Source organism: Zonotrichia albicollis, chromosome 3, assembly GCF_047830755.1.
Source record: "Zonotrichia albicollis isolate bZonAlb1 chromosome 3, bZonAlb1.hap1, whole genome shotgun sequence".
Taxonomy (NCBI): Eukaryota; Metazoa; Chordata; class Aves; order Passeriformes; family Passerellidae; genus Zonotrichia; species Zonotrichia albicollis.
In genome coordinates this window covers 30,152,482-30,174,537 of record NC_133821.1, presented here as the reverse complement: position 1 = coordinate 30,174,537, position 22,056 = coordinate 30,152,482, and the positions used below count along the sequence as shown (strand labels likewise).

The following is a 22,056-nucleotide window of genomic DNA, read 5'->3' as shown; positions in this document are numbered from 1 at the left end:
ACATGACATTTTAAGGCAGCACCCCTAGCCTGAGATGCAATGTGTGGCTGTGAGAGGGCCTTTAAAGTTCATTGCAAGAAGACCTGGTGACAGCCTAGACTGTGAACCTTGTTTCTCTAAATTAGGAATCATGGACCAAATTATAGCAAATCTAAATAGAAACCATGTGTTTGGCTTCTGCCACAGATAAATTCATCCACAAAATGAAGAACAGAATAAACACTGGCCAACAGACCTACTTGTGGAAGGTGGTTTGTTCCTCATTCCTCGCTCATTTTATTTGTGCCTCCCTCTCACACTTGGAAGAGGAAGATGGTTTCTTGGGTTAGGGTGGTTTATTTATTTATTCTTGGGTTAGGTTTATTTATGTTCTCAAGATGGTTTCTTCTTCTTAGGGTTTTTTGGCATAGACTGAAAGATGGAATGGCTGGGAAGTCTTTAGGTCTTCTTCAACCCAGGGAGCAGAAGCCTAGACTAGCAAGACTTCAGTCTGGGGGAAAGCTTTATCAGTGTCCTTGGCAGAGTACAGAGGTGAATGCTGCTGGATTTTTAATCACAGCTGTTACTCTTCGTGACAGTCCTGAAACTGTCCTGGGGAGAGACTCTGTACTGGAGTTTGGCCTGGGAATGTATTTTTCATGCTCTCCTAAATTTCACTTGAACATACTGGTCGGTCAATCTGAAATTATGAACCTGTGGGATTATTTAATTCCTAGGCTGTAATGCCTTCTTTTTGTTATATTTTTCCCTATTTTAAGATGGTTGTTCCGTTTTTTAGTCACAAATCACCATTCTCTGCACCTAATACCCAGCATAAAAACCTTTTTGCGTACTTCAGTCAGTGTCTTCTCTATCACCTGGATAAAGCTTCCTGAAATATTTCAAATACTTCACTTTTTTAAAAAATGTATTTTCCCACATAAATGTACTTTTGTGTATGTTTTTACCTACATATGACCTTTTCCAGGTAGCACAGCCCACTGCAAAGAACATGACGATGAAAAAGCCAGTCACTGATTTCATCACTGTAAATTCCATTGAGTCCTACTGCAAAAGCTTCTTTTTTTATATCAGCAGCATTTTAGACTGAAACTGGTACCAGACATATGCCTGTGTCAAACTGTCTGCAGAACATCCAATTAAAGCAATTGTAGTTAACATACAACACATGTCAGCCTTAAAGAATCCCATTGTATTGAAACTGTTTATGACTTTGAACTCAGTCATCTTAGAGTCCTTTTATTTCCTTACAGCTCACGCCAGATACTGTGATGTAATTCAGAGTCTCCTAAGAAATTGGTTCAAGGTTGAGAGCGAAGGCAGGTACCCAAAGTTCAGCAGCACTAGCACTGTTGGAATCTAGGTTCAGAGAGTTTAATCTCACCTTTATCTTGTTGCATAAACCATCCAGGGATGCTTTGCTTGCTTTATCCAAGGACTTCACTTTTTCATTCTGCACTTTCCATTTTGGACACAATGTAGCTCTAAAATATTTGCTTTTACTTGCTTCTATCCACAATTTTCTCTTTGACAACTAACCCTCAGATTATCTTCTGAATTCTCTTTGAAGAGCACTCAAAATTGTGAAGAAAATTTAGAGAAGGACGTTGCTAAGTAAAATTTCACAGTCTCTTCTCTTTTCTTTTTAAACACTTTGTATTAGAGCTCCACTGAACATAACACAAATCAGGTTACCTTTTCAGTGGCTGCTCAGAAAAGCTTTGGAAAATTTTGATGAGGACTATTTGCTACACTATTAAACTAAAGATCTTCAGATAAATTTGTGTTCAGTCTTAAACATTTGATAAACACTTAAAAATACCTTGAGACTCTCCTTTGGCCTTTTTATGCCTTTTGAGAGGACTACATCCAGCAAAGCCATAAAATCTAAATATTTTGTTACAGTAGGCTCTGTTTACCTGCATGCCAACACATTAACATCTCTGGGATTTATGGAAATAAATGCATAAAGCATCCATTCCTTCATTTATGCATAATATTTAGGAGTTGGATGTCACAGTGCACTACAGAGGCAACATAAACCCTGAGGATGAGTATGCGCTGAGTGACGGAGCTGTCCTCTGGCAAACTCTGGTGCTGTGCATTCTGCAATCATCTGTAAGAATGCAGCGGGGATGAATTGCTGTGAAGGGTTTACTGAAGGATTGGAAAAATCCTTCAGGGAAAAATAAAATCAACCTGTTGATTATACACTCAAAAGAGAGGAAGCACAGAACAATGCTGATCTTGAGGAAAGGATTTTAGGCTTTTCAGGTGTGAAAAGCAGAGTAAGCCAGAGGTTTGTTGTTACAGGTGTTACACTCAGGGTTCCTTCCTTCTAATTCCTTAAAAGTGTCTCTGAGTCATCATCACCTGGCAAAGTCTGTCGTGCTTTCAGCAGTGCACGTGAGAAAGAAAGCTATTCCAACCAGGGAACTTATTTTTCTCTTTTAAATGGGGTTAAATTAGGTCATCATTAAATTCTTCAGGCTGACAACCTAAGAAATTGAAATCCTTTGTTCTGGAATTTTAATTCCCAGGCCATTCTTGCCACCTGCAGGATACATTTTTGCAATTGTTGAATCAGAGAGCACAGCTACAAATACAATTGTTTTTTGATACCTGCACGTTTTAGCTCACCAGGTCTCCCCTGGGAAGGTCTGTGACATTAAGATACAGATTAAGCAGCCATTAATTCACTTATTTTGTTCTATAAATGTTCTCACTTCCCCTGGGATCAGCATGTTTCATCAGCAGATGTGAATATTTAGTCCAGAATATTACAGCAACAAAATCTTCCCAAATCACCCACCAGTAAAGTGCCTCTCTTCATTCACACATCTGCCCTCATGTGTCTCATACATACAAAGCCTGGAAAAAAGATCTACCTCTCAGCAAGCCTCAGAATAAAGAAACTCACTCTGCATAGGTCCATAAGGAGAAAGAAGGTATGTTTTTCTTTTATGTGACTGCTAGCTTACTTTCCAGATCTTATCTGAGAGGCAGGCTGCTGGCACACACTGAAAGAGGAGAATCAAGACCCAGCAGTGATGCCACACCAAAAGCTCACATACCTGCTAAATTGCTCAAACAGGGACATTAAAAGCAAAAGGCACTTGGCTGCTAATATAGAACATGTTTTATTTAGTGAGCCGTGCAAAGACCATGAAGTGCCTCACGAGAAGATGAGAGATGTTTTTCCCAGTCTGGGACAATTTATGGGTGGCTCATTGTCAAGTGAGTTGGGCTGGGTGACATCTTTATTTCCTACTTCCCTCCCCACCTTCCTGTACAGATCACAAGACAACAGAACAAATGTTTTCTCCATGTTAAACCTTTATTTATTTTCTCAAGACAAACAAAAGAGAATTACTATGATCAGACTAATGTGGTTCTTTTCAAACTGTGCTTCTTCTAACATTTTATAACTGTGTATAAATGAGCTGAAGAGACAATTGCACTGACCTACACGGACAGGAGTAATTAGGTCTCTGTGTGCAGTAAAACAGGCTTCTGTATTTTCACAAGTGATTGTAAGGTGTATGGCCAGCATTAAAATTGTCTGGTATTTATTATGAGAGCATGATGTTTTTATTTTCTTCTGTTTGCTATTCAGCCATGTTCTCCATTTTGCGCCAAAACTCTCTGCGTAAGGTACAAGACCTCAAAATTGTCAGAAAGCCCTAGTTGAAGGTGCTCTGTCATTTCCAACAGCAACAGCAAGAGCAAGAAAAGTCTTCGGTGAATTTCAATTTCTGGGAAAAGTTTCTCAGGGAAGATTTAACATTTCAGTGTTTTAACAAGAATTTCCAAGATTTTAAGCCAAAGTACTAACTAGTCTGTGATGCCCTTTGCTGATGGCCCAGCTGCCTCAAACTCCTCTACACAGCACTTCCTTCAGAGAGTATAGAAATGCTTTTATAGCTGTAGTGGCTGGTCTGGGCCAGCACCAAGAGAAAGAACAGGGGCATGTCCTCCCTGCTCTCTTGCTGATCTCTCCTCCTAGTCCTGACTTGGTGTGGGGAACTGCATTTGTCTGAATCAAGTGCAAGGATGCACAAGGATGGACCTAGAGGACAGAGAGACCTGAATTCAGCCTGGGGGGAAGAGAGAGGTGTTTACAGCTAGACAGCTGTAATTTGAACAGCTGTGAGAGAGAAACAGAGAAAGGGGAATGGCAGTAGATGAAGACTTAGGGAATAGGACACAGAGCAAAAGGGTAGCAAAACTCAGAAAAATGAAGGGTGAGGGATTGAAGAGTTAGGGGTGAGAAGCAAAACAAACCTAGAAAATGCATGACAGAGGAAATTGGCTCTGTCTGGGTAAGCAGGGTTGGTAACTTGGAGAAAACACATTTATTCTCGCTCAACAAGAATATTCATACTAAGATGAGAACTTGGGGAGTGGATGTTGCAATGAATTAAATGAGGAGTACAGCTGTAGAACAAGGGAAAAAATGGAGAGCGGAGCTGTCACCTGTAAACACCTCCCTCAGAGTCCACTGGGCTCATTACAGACACATCTCACTCTGCCCCTGCTGTCAGCAGCGTCCAGGAAACCCACCAGCTAATTGTTCCATCCCTAATGGTCGGCCTTGCAACAGAGCACCGAGATGAACTGCTCCCTGTGGTGATTAACTGTGGCACTAATACACATGGAAGAATTTGCTTCAGTGGCTTCAGATGCCCCCATTGCCCTCAGCACACACAGGTCAGCACCACAGGATGGATCTGTTCTCTTTAATTTTTGCTTTGGTGTTTTTCAAAGTGGTGCAAACAAGAGAGAAGGTGGTTTAAATCCATTCCCTGCCTGGGGAAAAGAAATGTGAAGGCAATTGTTCTCTTTCCCTAGAAAGCTTAAGAGGTAGAGAGCTACTCTGCAAACCTTTACCTTCCAGCAAACCATCACTGATGTCAGGAGCCTGTCCAGGTGTCTCCAAAGGTGCTGCCTATGGAAAGCTGGACAGCACCAGCAGCACTCAGAGACCGTGTCCATCTGCTTGAATTTCTGCTAGTGGTGCTTACTGGTCCAGGAAAGAGCATATTTTCTTCATATGCAAGATGACAAGAGGCAGAGGGATGGAATTCCTCTTTTTTCATGATTTTTAATATATCCTTGAAATATATGTGAAACATGCAAGTATACTTTTCAGACTACAGCTATATGTTCTTTCTTTTGAAAGAAATGTAATAAAATCCCACTCAGGGATTTCACTGAATATAAAGAGGATTGAATATAAAGAGGATTAGAGGAAATAAATGTGGTTGAATATACTCAGGTTGAATATAAAGAGGATTAGAAGAAATAAATGTGGAATTTTACCTAAGTGTGAATTACAAAATGAAGTTCAGAAGAAGAGTGTTTCCTCTATTGTAAAAAACAGCATTATCTTGCCTGTAGGCACTACTGGAAGCAGAGAAGTTTCACTGTACCAGAAACAGAGAAGCAAAACTACCAGCAAATCTACACACTATATTTATGGGATAGTACAAAATTCATCCCTGGCTCATGCAACTTAAATTCAGTTGAAAACAAAGTCGAATTGCGAGGTCTTTGGACATGAGTCTATTGGGATGGATGTGTTGTCCCAGAAAGTTATTAGGAGCAGGATCCTAGAAATTCAGTGAGATCATCATTAGCTGCACAATTGCCATCAATTTCATTAATTCCTTAGTAAGTGCTGATGTGTTCCTCCTCCCTGACTTCACTCAGAAGCACAATTTCAAATCAGTCATCATAAATAGAGACTTTGTCATGAACTGCTGACAGTTCCCAGCACAAAAGCCAACCAAATCCCCCAGAAAATTACATATCACCAGAAATTTAGAGTAAGAGAAGCTTCAATTTTAAACAGGTGGGCATATAAACAAGCAGGCACCAAAATCAGTTATGCATCTGGCTTTAATGTTAAGCTGCAATGAAGTTAAAGCTTTAATATGATCTGAAGATACCTTTAATAATAAACAGAAATATTTTCCAATTTAAAAGTCCACCAGAAAACACATTAAGCACTATAACACAAGCTAACAAATTTTTAATTTCTAGTTCCAAAGCCCTGTTCGGCCTGAAAGTCAAACACAGAACTTACCTTACCTCACCTAGAGCAGTACGTAAGAGCAGCTGCTTTTTCAGCCAGGCTCCCAGCTTCCCCCCAAGCCCATCCAGTTAACATTTTGCAAATATTTGGCTCCTATCTCAACTGAAATATTCCTAGTTTTAAGAAATACATTTGCATGTGTATATAAAAACATTCCAAGAGAGAAAAAGAGCTCACATGTATCTTCCATCAAATGAAGTGAGAGAGTTTCTCCAGGAATAAAAATATTAGCCCCCATCTCTCCTCCCAAATGCAGAACTTTTAAAATCCTATGCTAAGAAAAATAAACTGAAAGGCAAAAACTCTATGCACTGAAGAGAAAGTCCTGCAAAATCTTTCTGTTGCTAGGTATGCCTGTTTCTCCTCTGCATGCTCTCCCAAGCATGGGTTAACAAACATCAGTAAAGAGTACTCGGCACTGTAGTCACAGGACTTTTCAGCCAGCATCCAAACATTTTCACAACATATTCCCTAAACAAGAAGGCGTGAGACTCTCCTTTTGCACTTACTGTTCTTTTGTCTCCTGCAAACAGTGAACACTGCTCTAAAGATAACCACATCTCTGATAAAAGTTACAGAAGAACTACTAAAATATTGAGGAGTGGAGATTGGGGATGACTGGTATTTCAGGATTAGGTATTTTATAACAAGTATCTCCTTGGGGTGGTAGCATGCTTTGTCTGTGTTTGGCCAGCCAGTGGATTAGGGAGGAAATTTCCCTTGCAGATCACTGTACGCTTTGGAAAGACAACACTTAAAATGCTTGCCCATTAGTTACTGATAAACACCTGTGGCAACAGCTGGAAACATGCACAGATTCAGGCATAAAATCCGTCACCCTTGCTAACAAGAGTGAAGAAAACTACATTTTCATTGCCCATCCCGGAGAAGCAATAAATAGTCCCTATAACCAAGCAGAAGTGCCAGGAGCAGAGCAGCCACCTGGGGTTATTTACCTGTTTCGGTGTCCCTGGGGACCGCATGACAATAGCAGCACTCCATGAAGATAACGTAGTTCAACATGTTGAAGAACAGACCTGAAACCCCAATAATGAGGACGAGCAGTGCTTTCTCAGTCTTCTGAGGGTTGATAAACCTCTTGATAGCCTCCACGAAGATGCTGAACATGAGCGCAGTGGCAAAGACGGAGTTGCCGAAAGCCCCCAGCACGTCTGCCCGGCTGAAGCCGAACGTGCTGGCCTTGTGCCACTTGACGCGGCTGAAGCGGACGCCGACCAGCCCGATGATCATGGAGATCAAGTGGGAGAGAACAGCAAAGGCATCTGAGGCCAAGGAGAGAGAATTGCCCACGTAGGCGACCGAGATCTCAACGGCGAAAATGGCGAGGCTCAGCATGCACATGAGGATGAGGCGGCTGCTGCGGCCCGAGTAGCGACCCATTCCTGCGGCTCCCTGCCCTTGGCTCCTGGGATCTGCGGAGACAGCGCAGAGCGGGGAGAGCGCCCTGCCCGCGATCCTGCCCTTCAGCTGTCAGTGCTGCTCACGCCTGGGAGCCACTTTTATAGGAGGCAGTAAAACAATAAATCCGTTTAAAGGGCAGCTCGGTGAGATTTGTCATGTGAAGACACTGTGAGAGCTCCAGTCCTGGAAGTGTCCCACCCTCAGGAGGCATTTTTTCCTACAAAACCAAAAATAAACCTAGGAAGACTAATGGGAGCACCAGCACTTGTACTCCACACAGTGTCCTGAAAAACTGAGTAAGGCCCAGACAGGAGAGCATAAGAAGGTGGCTCAGAATTTTAAGTGGTTAGAAAAGACCTCTCTTTTGCATAAAACTCTCCTCTCATGTCTGTTCCTGCCATTTCTGTTGCCAGTAATTTTAGTCCTGAAAAAGTCTTACTGTACACCTGTGCAAAAAGACATTTGAAATCCATGTTGGGCGGACATGATTTTTAAGAGCACAATAGACATGAACTCTTTGTGAGACTTACTGAAGATGTTGTCCATAGAACAATCTTCCAAGACAACTGCACCAATCTTCCATTTTAGCAATGTAATACAACAACTATTCAACAACTTCTTGTACTCTTAGCACATTTTAACATTGCTCATGTATATGGAGAAATTTTGGAGGCCATTTTCTAAACAAACTGCCAGTAGACATGGAAGATGAGGCTTAACAATAAACCCAAAGCATATTGGTTTTTTCCCATTTTGAAAACCTGTCTCAAAATCTCAGAACAATTCTTATATGCTTGCATGTAGAAGTCAGAGTTGGGGAAAGCACAATGAGAAGTTCAAGCTGCTGACGTCCTAGCTTGCACTTTGTGCCATTTCTAGAAAATAGATCCTAAAGCAGTAACATTTTTTGTTACTCATTGCAGTACCTGTTGAGCTCTGAGTGTCCTCTCATATTAACACAAACTCACCAACTACCACTAATGGCACACCAGGCAGTATGGGCCTGCCAAGGTGTTTTCCTTGAAAAATTTATGATCCAGCTTTTTGTTTAAAATGCCCATTTGTGTGCATATATGCACACAGTTAGTTATGAAGTAGGACAGAAGGAAATTACATGAATTACATGCAGTACAGCCATGGAGAGATAAGATAATATTGATAACCTGAGCTGACCAATTGTCCCTGCTGACCTTAGGATTCCCAAGGTGACTTAACTTTAGGTTAAAAACAAACACCCATCCCCACTTTTCATCTGGATTTTTGCTCACAGGGTTTCAACAATCAAAATATTTATGTTCAAAGTCCAGTTTGTTAGAAGCCTCTCCTGCCAACATATGTAATTTTTAACATTTGGTCATTTGCCTATCTACGCACTGCAGCTGCGACTCAAGGGTTCCCCTCCTCCTGCCATTTTAAGAACACCATTAAGCCTGGAAGGGTGGATTTCTAGAACTAATTACAACATTGAAAACTGGCACTTACTTATCTTCCTTTTCATCTTCTCACACCACTGTGTCACCACTTCCATCCCAGCTATTTCCACAGCAGTTTTTTTTCCTTCTTGTATTAAAGTGATGTTTAACTACTTATTTTATTACCTGAACTACAGAGTTTTTTTCAAGTTATTCTCCTTTCAGTGGGTACAGAGGAAGGTCAAGCTTCAGTGGTCTCAAAAGTCCTGCCTTACACAAGGTTCTGATTACCAAAACGAGATAAATGAAGCACTCCCTCTGCAGCAGAGCTAAAATGTTCACCTGTGCTCTGTTTCCAATAAGGAGCTGCTACCATGATGTGAAGGCACTTCCGTTACACCCCCTTTACAATTTAACTCAAATTTATCAGTACATAAGAACTAAAGAGCACCAAAAATTTTGCAATTCTATTAAAAACACAAAGCAGTATCATTTAATCAACAGCAGTGTATTATTCCAATTTCATATACCTATTTTTCTTACAGACAGAATCTACTCGGGGTCTAAAAGTTTTTTCTATAATGCTCAGATTGTGCTTTTGGCAAAAGGATAGCTGACATGGATGTTATCTCTCCCAGGCAAATATTACCCTCATTTTGGAAGATCATCACAGGGCGATCTGCATCTGAGGTATCAATATTTCAGATCCTTCAAGCCTTTTTATGACCAGGAAGAAATATGTTCAGGAAAAGTAAGAGGGGGGGTAAAAAAGAAAAAAAAAAAAAGGAAAAAGCTGGCCTTCTGTGAAATCTGTCTTCAAACAAACCCATTTGTCAGCTCAGAGCAACTCATTTCTAAGAATATTGTGTCAACATGTTTACTCGAAGGTTTGATGCAGTCAACTGTTTGAAGGTTGGCTGTTTGTTCAAACTGATAAGGTCAGAGGATGCATTTAGTTTTGCCTTTCCTTTGTAATGAGTTACTATGTGCTTCCACATTCGATTTTTAAAATATGGGTGTTGAAGAACATTTCAGTGGGAACTGTAAGTGCTCATCTCTTCTTAAAAATCTGGTTTGTTCCGCCAAAAAATCTGGGCACATTCCTGCCTCATACCCTGAGACATCCCTCTCCAGGCTACTCTTAGTCACCAACCATTTCAGGCTGTGAAAACATCACTCTGGCGTTATTGCTCACTCTCCTTCCCAAAGCACAACCCCGGCCAGCATTAGAGCCAGCACACCAGGACACAGACCTTCGGGCCACTCATCTGCTTTGCCAACTGTATCCAAAGATAAATGCATGCACAGACAAATCCTTCCCTGAATCCTTTACCCATTACTACACCTCAGAAAATACCTACACTAATGCAAGATTGATGATTTTAAGATGCAATTGAAGCAAACCCTTCAGGACTACTCATAATCCAAAGAATATTACAGAGAATTTCCAAGTTTCAAGCACTCTGAGAAAGCTGATCTAAAATATTTTAAAATTTCTGTGCTTTTCTGTGGAAAAACTGAGGCACAAGGCACACGATCTTAAATCAGACAGGCCAGGTTCAAATTTTAACATTCAAAATTTTGACTAGGAAGGCTGACCACAGGAATCTGGGGAAAAGCAAATATTGTGCATGTCTTTGAAAAACAGAGATCCGGCAATAGCACTCTAAGTCTCCTGCATGCTTTAGACCATGGCTGCTTCATAAAACCAGGTTTTTGGAAACAGGCAACCACGTAGTGTTGGGCCAGGAAGAGTTTGGGGAGGATCTTACAGGTCCACCTTTTTAATGACCAAGTTTTCACTATACTCTTTCCAGGGAAAGGTGTTCATGGAGACAGCATTCAAACATACAGGAGGAAAAAAAGTAAACCAAGTGTGTGTCATCTAACCACTGTTTTGTGCCAGGGCTGCCTCTTTATTTTTTAAAGCCAATCTTGTGCTCAGAGTGGAAGTGATGCTATTTTTAAAATGATTTTGCAACTCTGTAACATCCAGCCTCCTCTGCTAGAGCAACACTTGGTAAGTGTAGGAAAAGCAAAAAAGGTTTTATGAAACATGCACTGAACTTATCTTCAGACTGCCTTTGCATTACTCATTCCAGTATCACTGTCAGACAGCCATTAAAAGGCCAGTTTGCAAAATAAGTAAAACAGAGCTTGGCAAAATATCTGCAAGAAATGGCCACCACCTGCACCTTACTACAAGGTGTTATTTAATCTTTCAACCTTGCTTTAGAAGGGGGTGAAAATGTGGGAGGTGATTCTTTCCATCTACCTCTGCTCTCATGAGACCCCACCCAGCGTGCTGTGTCCAGCTCTGGGGCCACCAACACAAGAACAGTGTACAGCTATTGGAATGTGTGCAGAGAAGGGTGATAGAGAGACCCAGAGGTATGGGGCACCTCTCCTGTGCATACAGGCTGAGAGTTGGGATTGCTCAGCCTGGAGCAGAGAAGGCTTCAGGGAGACCTTAGAGCACCTTCCAGTCCCAGATGGAGCCTACAGGAAACCTGTAGAGGGGCTTACAAAGGCAGGCAGTGATAGCATAAGGGGGAATGGCTTTTGAAAGTCAGCAGGTTCAGGTGAGATACTAGGAGGGAACTCTTGACTGAGTGTGTGGTGAGGCATTGGAACATGCTGTGCAGGGAAGGTGTGGATGTTCCATGCCTGGAAGTGTTCAAGGCCAGGCTGGATGGGGATCAGAGCAACCTGGTCTAGTGGAAGGTTCCCTGTCACAGTAGGGGAGTTGGAGCAAGATGATCTTTAAGGCCCCTTCCAAGCCATTTATGATTTTATGTTTTTATGAAAATATTCCTTGAAAGACCTGGCTTCAGAGACAAGTTTTCTAAAGGTAGTAATTACTATTCCTACAGTAAGTCTCTTTTGCAGCAAGTCTCTACTGAAAAATTTGAAAGCAAAATAAAAAGCAGATGTTTTATCTAGAAAGTAATGTCAGCACGCTGAAGTGTATTGTAGTTTTTATCACATTCTCTGCAACCTTTCAAGCATTTTCTCAATGTACAAGGAAATACATGCACCAAACCAGAAAAAAAGACATGAGCAAAGGATACCTATTCCTCCCTACTGGGCAACACAGAAAAAACCCATCACAGCATGTTACAGCTCACAATACATCTTTATTTTATTGGAGATGTTTACAGAAAAGTCTGTGAATTACTGCTAGCCTAAGACTGACCATTGGGGAGCCAGGTTATGGTCTATGGCTTTGTCTCTGAATTATTTAAAAAGGTCACAAAACTGATTGAAGTTTAAGGGGCTATTTCAGTCTTGTTAAAAAAAGTTCAATTCACAGATAAAGGAGAAGGTTCTTTCATTAGTGATTTAGTAACTACGACCAAAGAGGGTGTAGAACTTGGCAGGGTTTTTGCCACACACACATCTTGCTCCAGGCTGGAGCTCACAGAGTGGCTGGAAGGGTATGCAGAGGCTTTTTGCTCCCATGGATGGAGCACCAGGCTCAAGATCTTGATCCCTGAAACAAAAGGATATTAATAAATAAATATATTCATAAATAAATATTTCTATTAAAAATAAAAGTGCAATAAAGTGTTTTTTTTACATAAGTGATTTATACATAAATCTTAAAACTGCATTAATTATTCTCAAAGTTCCAGAGCTAAGGAAGTAAATATACTGAATTATGTAGGACAGCAGGAGTCTGTACATAAGTGTTATACCCAAAGGCATCTTGCATATCTGTTTTGTATTCAAACCATTTTGATTTTGATCTTGGTATATACCCTCAGTTATATTTTACCTGGCAGTGGTCTTCTTGATCCAATCCTCGCACTCAATTTCCCCACAGAAAGGGATTTGTACAATCTGAAGGGAGGAGAGGAGGGGAGAGGAAAAATCCAACAGTTAAACATGTAGAAAATCATCTTTGTCTCTGAAAGATTCCTAAACCTTCAGATCTCATACACAGATCTCAAACTGGGAAAAGTTCCAATTGTTACTATTGGATTTTAATAGCTCTTCTTCATCAGAGCAATAGATAAGCACAGTCATCCCTCCACAGTGCAGTACGGAAAATCCTACACAAACCCAAAGCATCATTTAAATTTACATCTTTTTTTTTTTTAACTAAGTACATATTTCTTCTGTGCAAAGTATAAACACTCTTTTTTATCAAATGTTCTGTTTTTCAGGAAAAGTTTAAAATTTTCAAACTACTGAGCAAATGCTCACTTTATACACTGTAAGACAGTGCCCTAAAAAAGTTCCCATTTTAATTCCATTACTATGAATTTTCATTTTTTCTGAGCATACATTATTTTAAGAAAACAGAACTGCCAACAGCACATTTCTCTGGAGGGGCATGGGGGTGGGTGTGCAGCTTCCTGCTCTTCCCTTCACTTAGCTTAACTGAAGAAAATTGAGAGAGTAAGGCTGAAATAATAATGTCACACACTCCTCTCTGTACTACTCTTAGCTATTGGAGCAGATCTCTTGCCCCTAGTTTCATATTCCATTTTACTTTTTTTTTTTATTTTTAATGGACTTTCACAGAGAAAATTCAGTTTGCTACCTAGAGGTAGCATTATTGTTAAAAAGACACCCCCCACAAACATTTGAACCATAATGAAATGCTGATAGCTGAGGGCAACCTCAGCTACTAAATTCAGCCTTCATTCATTTTAATTCTATCCAAACTGTGAATAAGGTTTATTCAGTGCATCTTTCTTTCACCTAATTTACATTCTTACTGCAAAATTCTCAATTTGTCATTAACTGGCCTTTAGTAGACTTCACTTTACAGCTTCACTTTCTTGTAACTGAAAAAAGGAACTATTACCACTCTACTACACTGTTCTTGCATTAATCTTTCGTTAGTGAAATGAAAAACAGTCCACATTTTTAAAGAGCTAAGAGTCTGCAATTCCATTAAGGGAAAAACAGCAGCAGGAATTAAACAGGAACACTTATTTAATCTTAAAAATTTTCGTCTTAAACAGCAGTCAGTGCTAATAGAGCGCACTTTCCAGTAATTCTGAATACATATGCTATAAAATTATGTTAATACAACAAATATAGGTAGAGAGTGAAACAAACACCAAATGGCAGATTTTTTCAATTTTTTTTCAATTCAGATATGAAGCTCATAATAAATTCATATAACCTAAGTACCAAAACAGTGGAAGTGGCCGACATGGAATATATAATTATTTGTTCACATTTCCAAGCTTAACTACATTTAGATTACATTAGAATTCTAAGCATTATAAAAACAGCTTAATTCTCTTTGTCATATCTAGAATCTAGCTGCACACAACAGTGAGTGCTGGACATTGCTAAATCAGTCCCTCCTCTGAAGTTCATAATTATTCCTTTAAATATTGTTCCAAATTGAATTTAAGTGCAATAGAAATAAAATAAAATAGTATAATGGAAGGTCAAACTTAACCAGGAATAACTTTAAATTATTTTGAAGTTTAACAGAATATTTATAGATTCTTGGCACTTGAACATTTTTCATCAGGAAATTTTCAAAGCGGATCTAATTGGTACACAACCCCCTGATCTCTCTCTATAAAATACACAACCTTACTAACTAATGTTGGGGATCCTATCTCTTGAACGCACTAATCCAAACACATAAACAATCTGATCTGTGACAGAATTTAAGGGTTAAAAATTTCTCTCACCAGTTCTTTGTAAAAGAAACAGCAGCTCAATTCTGTGCTGAAGACTTAATCTCTCATCTAAACTTCAGTACCTTTTCACAGATGTTTACTTCAGTAGAGCTCACTCATCCACATGATGGATTATTTTTACTATAAATCCAAGGAAGTTACTGACTTGCAGTAATTCTTAACGAACTCAATGGCTTCTACTCAGGTCATAAAGGTAAAACTTCCTTGACGTAAAAAGCTTGTACTTTAAACTCTTACCTGGACACTTATATGAGACTTAGTAAGTGTTTTGTCACTGCATTAGAATGACAGTGAGGTTATTGTAACCTGAATGAAATGTTTACAATACTCTCTCTTACAAGCATACTCTGATAAAGCCATTACTTTTAATGGATAAAAAGGGTGTGAAGCGTAAGAATAGAAGTGGTAAATCCCCTTACCTTTCCTGAATCAAGCTCTTTTTGAAAGTCCTCCATATTACTGGCCACCACCATATGACTTTTTAGGTCCTCAGATGCTCTAAGAAAAGGAAAAAAATTCAGTCAGGGCAGATTTATTCACATAAACTCACTGGCCCAATGAGCTGAGTTTTCAGATGTCTTTCTACTACTGATCCTCAAGGAGGTAAAATTTTGATTAATTGCTGATGAGTTGCCACACATTTCACTGTGCTCATTCGCACTGTTGTGCCCATCAGTTAAACACTGACCTGAAGCAGACAGAAATAAATACCATAGATGTGTATTTTGCTTTTAAAATTATCTTCTAAATCTAAATCACAAGATGCTTTTGAACTAGGTAAAAATATTCTGCCTGTAAACAATTTTTATCACCAGAGAAGGAAATAGAAAAGCTCATCTGCCACAGTGCCATGTCAACATCCTGTTCTTCTCAGTGGACTTACGAGCAACGATCTGCAGTGAAGACCTGTGAGGGATTTTGGTATTTGCAATAAGGGCAAAAAATAGTTTCAAAAGTATTTGATTGCTTACAAGAAAGCAATCCTGTGAAGGACAATAGGGTCTTAAAATACACTTCTGGATACAGAACTTCAGCTACTGAAGTTACTTGGACAGCTTTGTGTCCTTCAAAATTCTGCACCAAAAGCATCTTTCACAAAGGAGTCCTGTACACAGGATCATAGAATTATTTAGGCCAGAAAAGACCTCTAAGATCGAGTCCATCCACTAAACCAACACTGCCAGGCCCACCACTAAACCAGGTCCAGAAGCACATTTACTTATATGTTTTCTGAACACTTCCATGGATGAGTATTCCATGACTGTGCTGGGCAGCCTGTTTCAATGCTTCACCAAAGCTGCAGTGAATAAATTTTTTCCAATGCCCAATCTAAACCTCCCCTGGCTCACCCTGAGATCATTTCTTCTTATTCTGTCACATGTTACCAGGAAGAAGAGACCAACTCTCACCTGACTACTCCTCATTCCAGGTAGTTGTAGAGAGTGATAAGGTCCCCCCTGAGCTTCCTTATCTCCAGAAGAAACACCCTTCCACTGCCTCAGCCTCTCTTCACAGGATTTGTGCTCTACACCCTTCACCAGCTCTGCTGCCCTTCCTTGGGCACTGTTAAGGTCATTGGTCACATAATGACCAATGGGTCACACCTATTTATGGTGTGTTTATGGTGTATCTATTTATTAATAATACATGTGAAGTCATGGATGTATTTTTTAAAGTAAGTTCACAACCTTTTACCTTCTGTTTCTTAAGAACAACAGGCAGCTCATATTGCTGAATGTGAAGGAGTTTAAGAGGTAGAACATTATACAACACAAACAGGAAGATGAGCCTAACCTGTCCTTCTCCACAGATAAACCATTAATGTGAGAAGTTCTTCTGACAAATGAAGGGCATCTGTGATTAGCAGAGCCATTTGCTGTAACTCTTAGTTTACCTGCTGTAAAGGTTTGCATGGATCTCCTCCAAGATCTGTTTAAGTTTCTCTTCTGCTTCATGTTCAGACAATGTCAGCTTCTGCCCTGTGTCTCTTCTCACAGCTACAAACTGTTGGCTCTTCATGTCTCGTGGTCCCACTTCAACTCTGACTGGGACACCCTTTGTGGAAAAAAAGAATTTGTAGTTAGGATGAAGAAGGAATTCTCACAATAGTTCATTGTCTCTCTGTGGCTTTTTGTTTGTTTTAAAGTCCAGTCTTAGTATAGACCCACTTGATATATTTAAGTTTCTTTGGAAAAAAAATCACAATATATTCCAAAGCTTTAATGAATTTCTGTCCTTCCCACCCACACTCTCTTCACTTGTGCATTCTACCCGGCTTCGCTAGCTTGGAGACTGCATCAGTGCCAGCATGCAAGTAATACTAAAGCACTGCTGAAACTGCACTAAGTTATCCCACATACTGCAAATCAGATTTTTTAAGTCTGAACAATTAAGACTTCCACACTAATTATAATGTTCTAGTTCACCCAATAACACATTTAATTCTGTTTTCAAAGAATGCTTTCAACAGCATTCAACAGGTTTTGTTTTAACAGCAAACAGCAAAAGTTCTGCTAATTACAGCCCTAATATCAACATTAATTGCATTGAATATTTGACTACGAACAGCTAATTGTTTTAGCAAAGTAAGTAATTTCAAGTAATTCAGAGTTCATCAAAGTTTATAATATCAAAGTTGATAAACTTTGGTGGTAAGATGTAATTTCTCATCCCCCTTATACCATCAGGCAAAAAGATTTTCCATGTTACTGAAAAGAGTCAGTTAAGAGTCTACCACGTAATTTTATTTTCTCTACATCCCAACCTGTATCCCAGAGGGTACACATTCTTCCACAGGAAATGAAAAGAGTGAATAAAAATACATTTGGGAGGACTGTTCCCCCCCTCTCCCTCAAGGAAATTGAATCAGTAGGTTTATAAGCTAAAACCACTCCACAGTGTTCAAAAGATGATCAGGAGAATCAAAACCTGTACCAAGCTTTCTATGCACTGTGTACTGTGGAATCTCCTCAGGTTCACAGCTTCCAAGTGATTCCCTACACTCCCTCTGCCTCCACTACCTTAATTGTGCTAAAAAGGTGAATAATACAGTAAAATCCATCTCATCAATGAACTATCTTCTACTACATCTACTATCTAATACATAAAGAGCTACTCAAAACTGTTTTTAACAAGCAATTCAAACTGAACATTCTAGTTTATGCCACAAAGCATTGTTTCCACAATAAAAACTTGGAAGGGAGTATCCAGTACTTCTATTTGTAATATTACTAAGTGAAAGAATAGTTCATGGTCCCTTAGGAAGATTTCCCAAGAAAGCAGTGGAACTAGTACCAGACAATACAAAAGAAGTACCACTGACTTGGTTCTTTTAGGAAGTAACATCAGAAGTCTGCTACAGAAACAAGTGCATAAGGCAAAATATTTTCAGTTAATTCTTTTACTTCTTATTCCAGCACCTTTGTATTTTTTACCCTACAAAATTCCTTATACACTCAATAAAAGGAGTGTTTTGTTCCTGCAGTGATCCTGAAGTTGCAGTTTAGGTATTATACTGGACACATTAGTAGATTTTGTGAAAAACATCAAGTTTACCCTGTGCTGTGTGCCTCCTTGAAAAACCTAATTTTATTTAGAAAGTTTTCCAACATAGCTTCACAGTACTAGAGGTCCATTAAAAAAAAGGTTACACAAAGGGAAGAGAACCTTGAGACAACAGGAATTTTGAACAAACTGGGTGACTTCTTTCAGGTTACTTGGAAGATTAACATATTGAAACTGATTTTACATTCAGAATAAAAATAAGATTCCAAACCAACACTCAACACGTTATTCAATTTTTAACTACCATTATTACCACTGTTTTATTCTGCTCACTATTTCTGTTTTATAAAAGCCTCTTATATTAGAGGAAGCAGAATTGTTCCTCTCAAGTGCTATATGAGGGGAACATGGTAATATTGAAACAAAAAAATTGCTCCTTTCTTTTCTGACACTGCAGGTTTATCTTCTCTGTTCTGCTGTATGCACAGAAGGCTCTGCTGTGAGTCAGGACACACTGAAGTATTAGTACACATTTCTAAAAATGCAAGTAATTTATGCTCCTAATTTAAATTTCTAGGTATATAAGTAGAGCCCTGGAGGTTTAAAAATCCCTAATGACATGCAAATCCTAGCAAACAGAACAAGTCTGTGAAAACACTTTTCCTTCATTTATTCACTAAAGCGATCACTGATTATCAGGCAGCAGATTTTGATTTACAGAACACATCTGCTTTCAGAACAGAGGGCACACATAGCATACCCCATATATTCCCCTCACATAGGCTTCAAAACCCCTCCTGGAAAGAAAAGTACCTTTAGTTCCCAGTGGTTGAACTTCCAGCCAGGTGAGTAGTTGTCTCTTAAATCAGCCCGGACACGGATGCTGACAGCAAGCAGCCTGCTACGATATTCATTGCATTTCTTCAACAGAACCTCTCTGTCCTCTTCAGAAAGGGAGTTTGTGATACCACAGGGAATAATTACAACCTGCAATAGAACAGGACATGTACTTTCTGCTACAAAAAAAAAAAAATTAGCTCATAGTTATAAAAAACTTGAAACCAATATTGTGGCCCTCTGTCCCAGTAATTTCCTTCATGCTCTCAGAAATGAAGGACACATTTCACTTTTCATACTAATGGCACACGTAACATTACTTCAAATGGATGAAATATCAAAGGGGACTGGTTCACCACAAGTATCCTAATGACTTGTATAAACTTCACACAGCTACTCTCTAACTAGACAGCTCCATCTTATATTAAGTCTTCCAGCTGCCTGACATGAAACACTTATGAATTCCAAGACAAGAAAGGAAACTAAAGCAGTTTAAGGCATTTTTACACACCTGAATACAGGCTACACGAGGTGGGAGTACCAATCCCATGTTATCTCCATGAATCATTGTCATTACGCCAATAGTCCGAGTGGTAATGCCCCAGGAATTCTGATAAGCAAACTGTTTTTCTCCTGGCTTCTTGGGGTCTTCAAACACAATTTCAAACATCTTTGAGAAATTCTGCCCTAAATGATGTGATGTTGCTCCCTGAAATAGATGCACACAGAAAATTCTATTCAATGGAAAGTTAAGTCTATCAAGCATCAGTTTAAATATTTAATCTTCCTATATTTAATGAGAAAAATATTATATTATTATATTATAGATTATTATTATTATTATTATTATTATTATTATTATTATTATTATTATTATTATTATTATTAAGTAAATACCTGGATAGCTCTTCCACTGGCAGATATAAATGCCTCTAAAGTGGTTGTATAATCCCCCCCAGCAAACTTCTCCTTCTCTGTCTTTCTTCCTTTCACAACAGGTATTGCCAAGAGATCCTCATACACCCGAGCATAGAGATCAAGTATCTGCAGCACCTATGAGAAACAAACGATCTTCAGAATTACTCAGTATTTAGCATTTGTTAAATCTTGAAATATTTTTATGTGACAGAGTCTGAAATCTCCAAGATTTAACACTTTCTCAAAACTATGTTTAGAAACTAAGATTTTTTTCAATTACTTCAACCTTTAGATGTTATTTTCCCTGAGTCAAAAAGCAACAACTACAAGTCATGACAGAAAACAAGGAAAAAAGTTTTAAAACTGGACAAAGAAAGTTTTAAAACTTCTGGCCATAAACAAGTGGATGCATTATTTAAATTTTTAAGGAAAACTGATTTTTAAGTATTTTTAAGAAAAAATTATTTAAGGTAAGCACGCACTATATATCACACTCTTCAAATTCCCCATATTGTTTGTAGAGAATGAAGCACCAGAAATGAGTTACATCTGAGAAAAAAATGGGTTCTAATAAACTTGGCATTTTTCACGAGGGCACTCAAAAAAAAGATATATCCTTGAGATCTCAGTACAAAGATTTGTTTGTGTTGCTGTGGAGTAAGGTAACTTCCTGAAAGGAGAAGCACCAGTGCATTTGTTTTTACCTCCTCTGCTGCCTCTTCATATGTGGCAAATGCTGTGTGACCCTCCTGCCAAAGGAACTCACGAGTGCGAAGGAAAGGCTGGGGATGTTTGAACTCCCAGCGCTGGAGGGGCAGAAGCAAACAAAATTAACACCCTGAAGTGTCAAATTATTCTTACAAATAATGTTTATAAGCAAGTATGAGAAAACCTTCAATAAAGATAAAAAAGCCAACTAGTCATATTTCTACTTAATACAATCAACCACATACATTGATAAAGAATGTTTTATTAGAAACACTGAGAAAAACATATCCTATAAACCACGGTAACAATTTTGCTTTGAAATATGTGCTGTGATCATTATGATCATGCCAAGCCCACAGAGAATAACTGTCCTACACTGCACTTGTGATAAGAAGAGGTACTCAGGAATTGTGTACACATACCACAACACTGCACCACTGATTAAGCTTGATAGGAAGATCCCTGTGTGACTGCACCCACTTTGCATAGGAAGGATACATTACTGTAAAAAGAAAGCAGCTTTGAGTCTCCACACAATAAAGACATTTATGTCAAACTTTTCCTTTTGCTACATATAAGCTTAACATTCTCTGCTGTGAGAATCATGCTTTCATGTTTCAGTTCCTTTAACACAGATTTTTTTTTTGTCTTAATACATAATATTTTCATCAGAGTACTTCCACTTCATCCCAAGTCTCTGCAATAGAGCTTGGTTGCTGCTGGTCAAAGTACAATCCAAAGCTTATTATTTAATGACACTGGGCTTGAATTGCTGGCTTACAGTATGGGAAATACACCTGGGCTCACAAATAGGAACTCCCTGACCTCAAGATTTCAGGATGCTATGCTACACCTGACTCAATTAAAAACTCATCCAGCCTTAGGTCTTAAAATGCTTGTTTAAATTACTCAGAGGACCAGTTACAGTCAAAACACATGCAAAACTGAAGTGAATTATGAGTTGAAAAAAATTTCTTATAAACAATATAAACCAAATAATCAAATGTGTTTCCAGACAAAGGAAGTCAGTCTTCGGGATAGTAACAAAAAAAAATCCTGAAAAAGTATGCATTTCCTAAAAATGTCTATTTAAAGAACATATAATGTGGATTTGCTATGAGCAGCAACAAGATTAAGAACTTTTCCAAAGGAGTTACAGAAAACATTCTGAAAAATGGGGGCTTCCACTTTTCAGAAAGGACTCTTCTGTCTACCAGCTACACTCTACACAGAACTTCACACATAAGTTTACAGCCAAACTACATGAAAAGAGACTCACCTGTTTCACTTGTGGGACGTATAGCAATTGGTTCAGCCAGTTCTGTTTTCCCAGATCTTGTGACCCAAGCAACCTAAAAAAAGGAGAAAATAAAAAACAAGTTTGGGAAAATATCCTCTAACCCCAAACTTACTTTATACCCAGCTGCAGTCTAGGTGGTTGGGTTTTCTTACAGTCAGATTAAAATGAAATGTTGAAGTGTAC

At 39.0% G+C, this 22,056-nt stretch overlaps 2 protein-coding genes across 7 annotated transcripts in view; both read right to left on the bottom strand.

Moving 5' to 3' along the window:
- Positions 1-3,386: 3,386 nt before the first annotated feature.
- Positions 3,387-11,891, bottom strand: LOC141728490 (calcium/manganese antiporter SLC30A10-like). Its single transcript, XM_074537046.1, has one exon. The coding sequence runs from the start codon at positions 7,496-7,498 to the stop codon at positions 7,046-7,048; it is 453 nt and encodes a 150-aa protein (XP_074393147.1). The 5' UTR covers positions 7,499-11,891; the 3' UTR covers positions 3,387-7,045.
- Positions 11,892-12,048: 157 nt separating this feature from the next.
- EPRS1 (glutamyl-prolyl-tRNA synthetase 1) overlaps positions 12,049-22,056 on the bottom strand; it is a 37,487-nt gene continuing 27,479 nt past the window's right edge. For all 6 annotated transcript variants that reach the window (XM_005482999.4, XM_005483001.4, XM_014264395.3 and 3 more), the window contains 10 exons: positions 21,853-21,925; positions 20,996-21,075; positions 20,570-20,671; positions 19,845-20,000; positions 19,459-19,656; positions 18,924-19,097; positions 16,501-16,661; positions 15,026-15,104; positions 12,710-12,774; positions 12,049-12,424 (listed from right to left, as the gene is read on the bottom strand). In XM_005482999.4, the coding sequence (XP_005483056.2) occupies positions 12,274-12,424; positions 12,710-12,774; positions 15,026-15,104; positions 16,501-16,661; positions 18,924-19,097; positions 19,459-19,656; positions 19,845-20,000; positions 20,570-20,671; positions 20,996-21,075; positions 21,853-21,925 (1,239 nt within the window). In that variant the 3' untranslated portion in view covers positions 12,049-12,273. The remainder of the gene's footprint in view (positions 12,425-12,709; positions 12,775-15,025; positions 15,105-16,500; positions 16,662-18,923; positions 19,098-19,458; positions 19,657-19,844; positions 20,001-20,569; positions 20,672-20,995; positions 21,076-21,852; positions 21,926-22,056) is intronic.

What these genes read in the sequence shown, in the direction of transcription:
- LOC141728490 (XM_074537046.1), bottom strand. Translation starts at nt 7,498, where the DNA reads ATGGGTCGCTACTCGGGCCGCAGCAGCCGCCTCATCCTCATGTGCATG.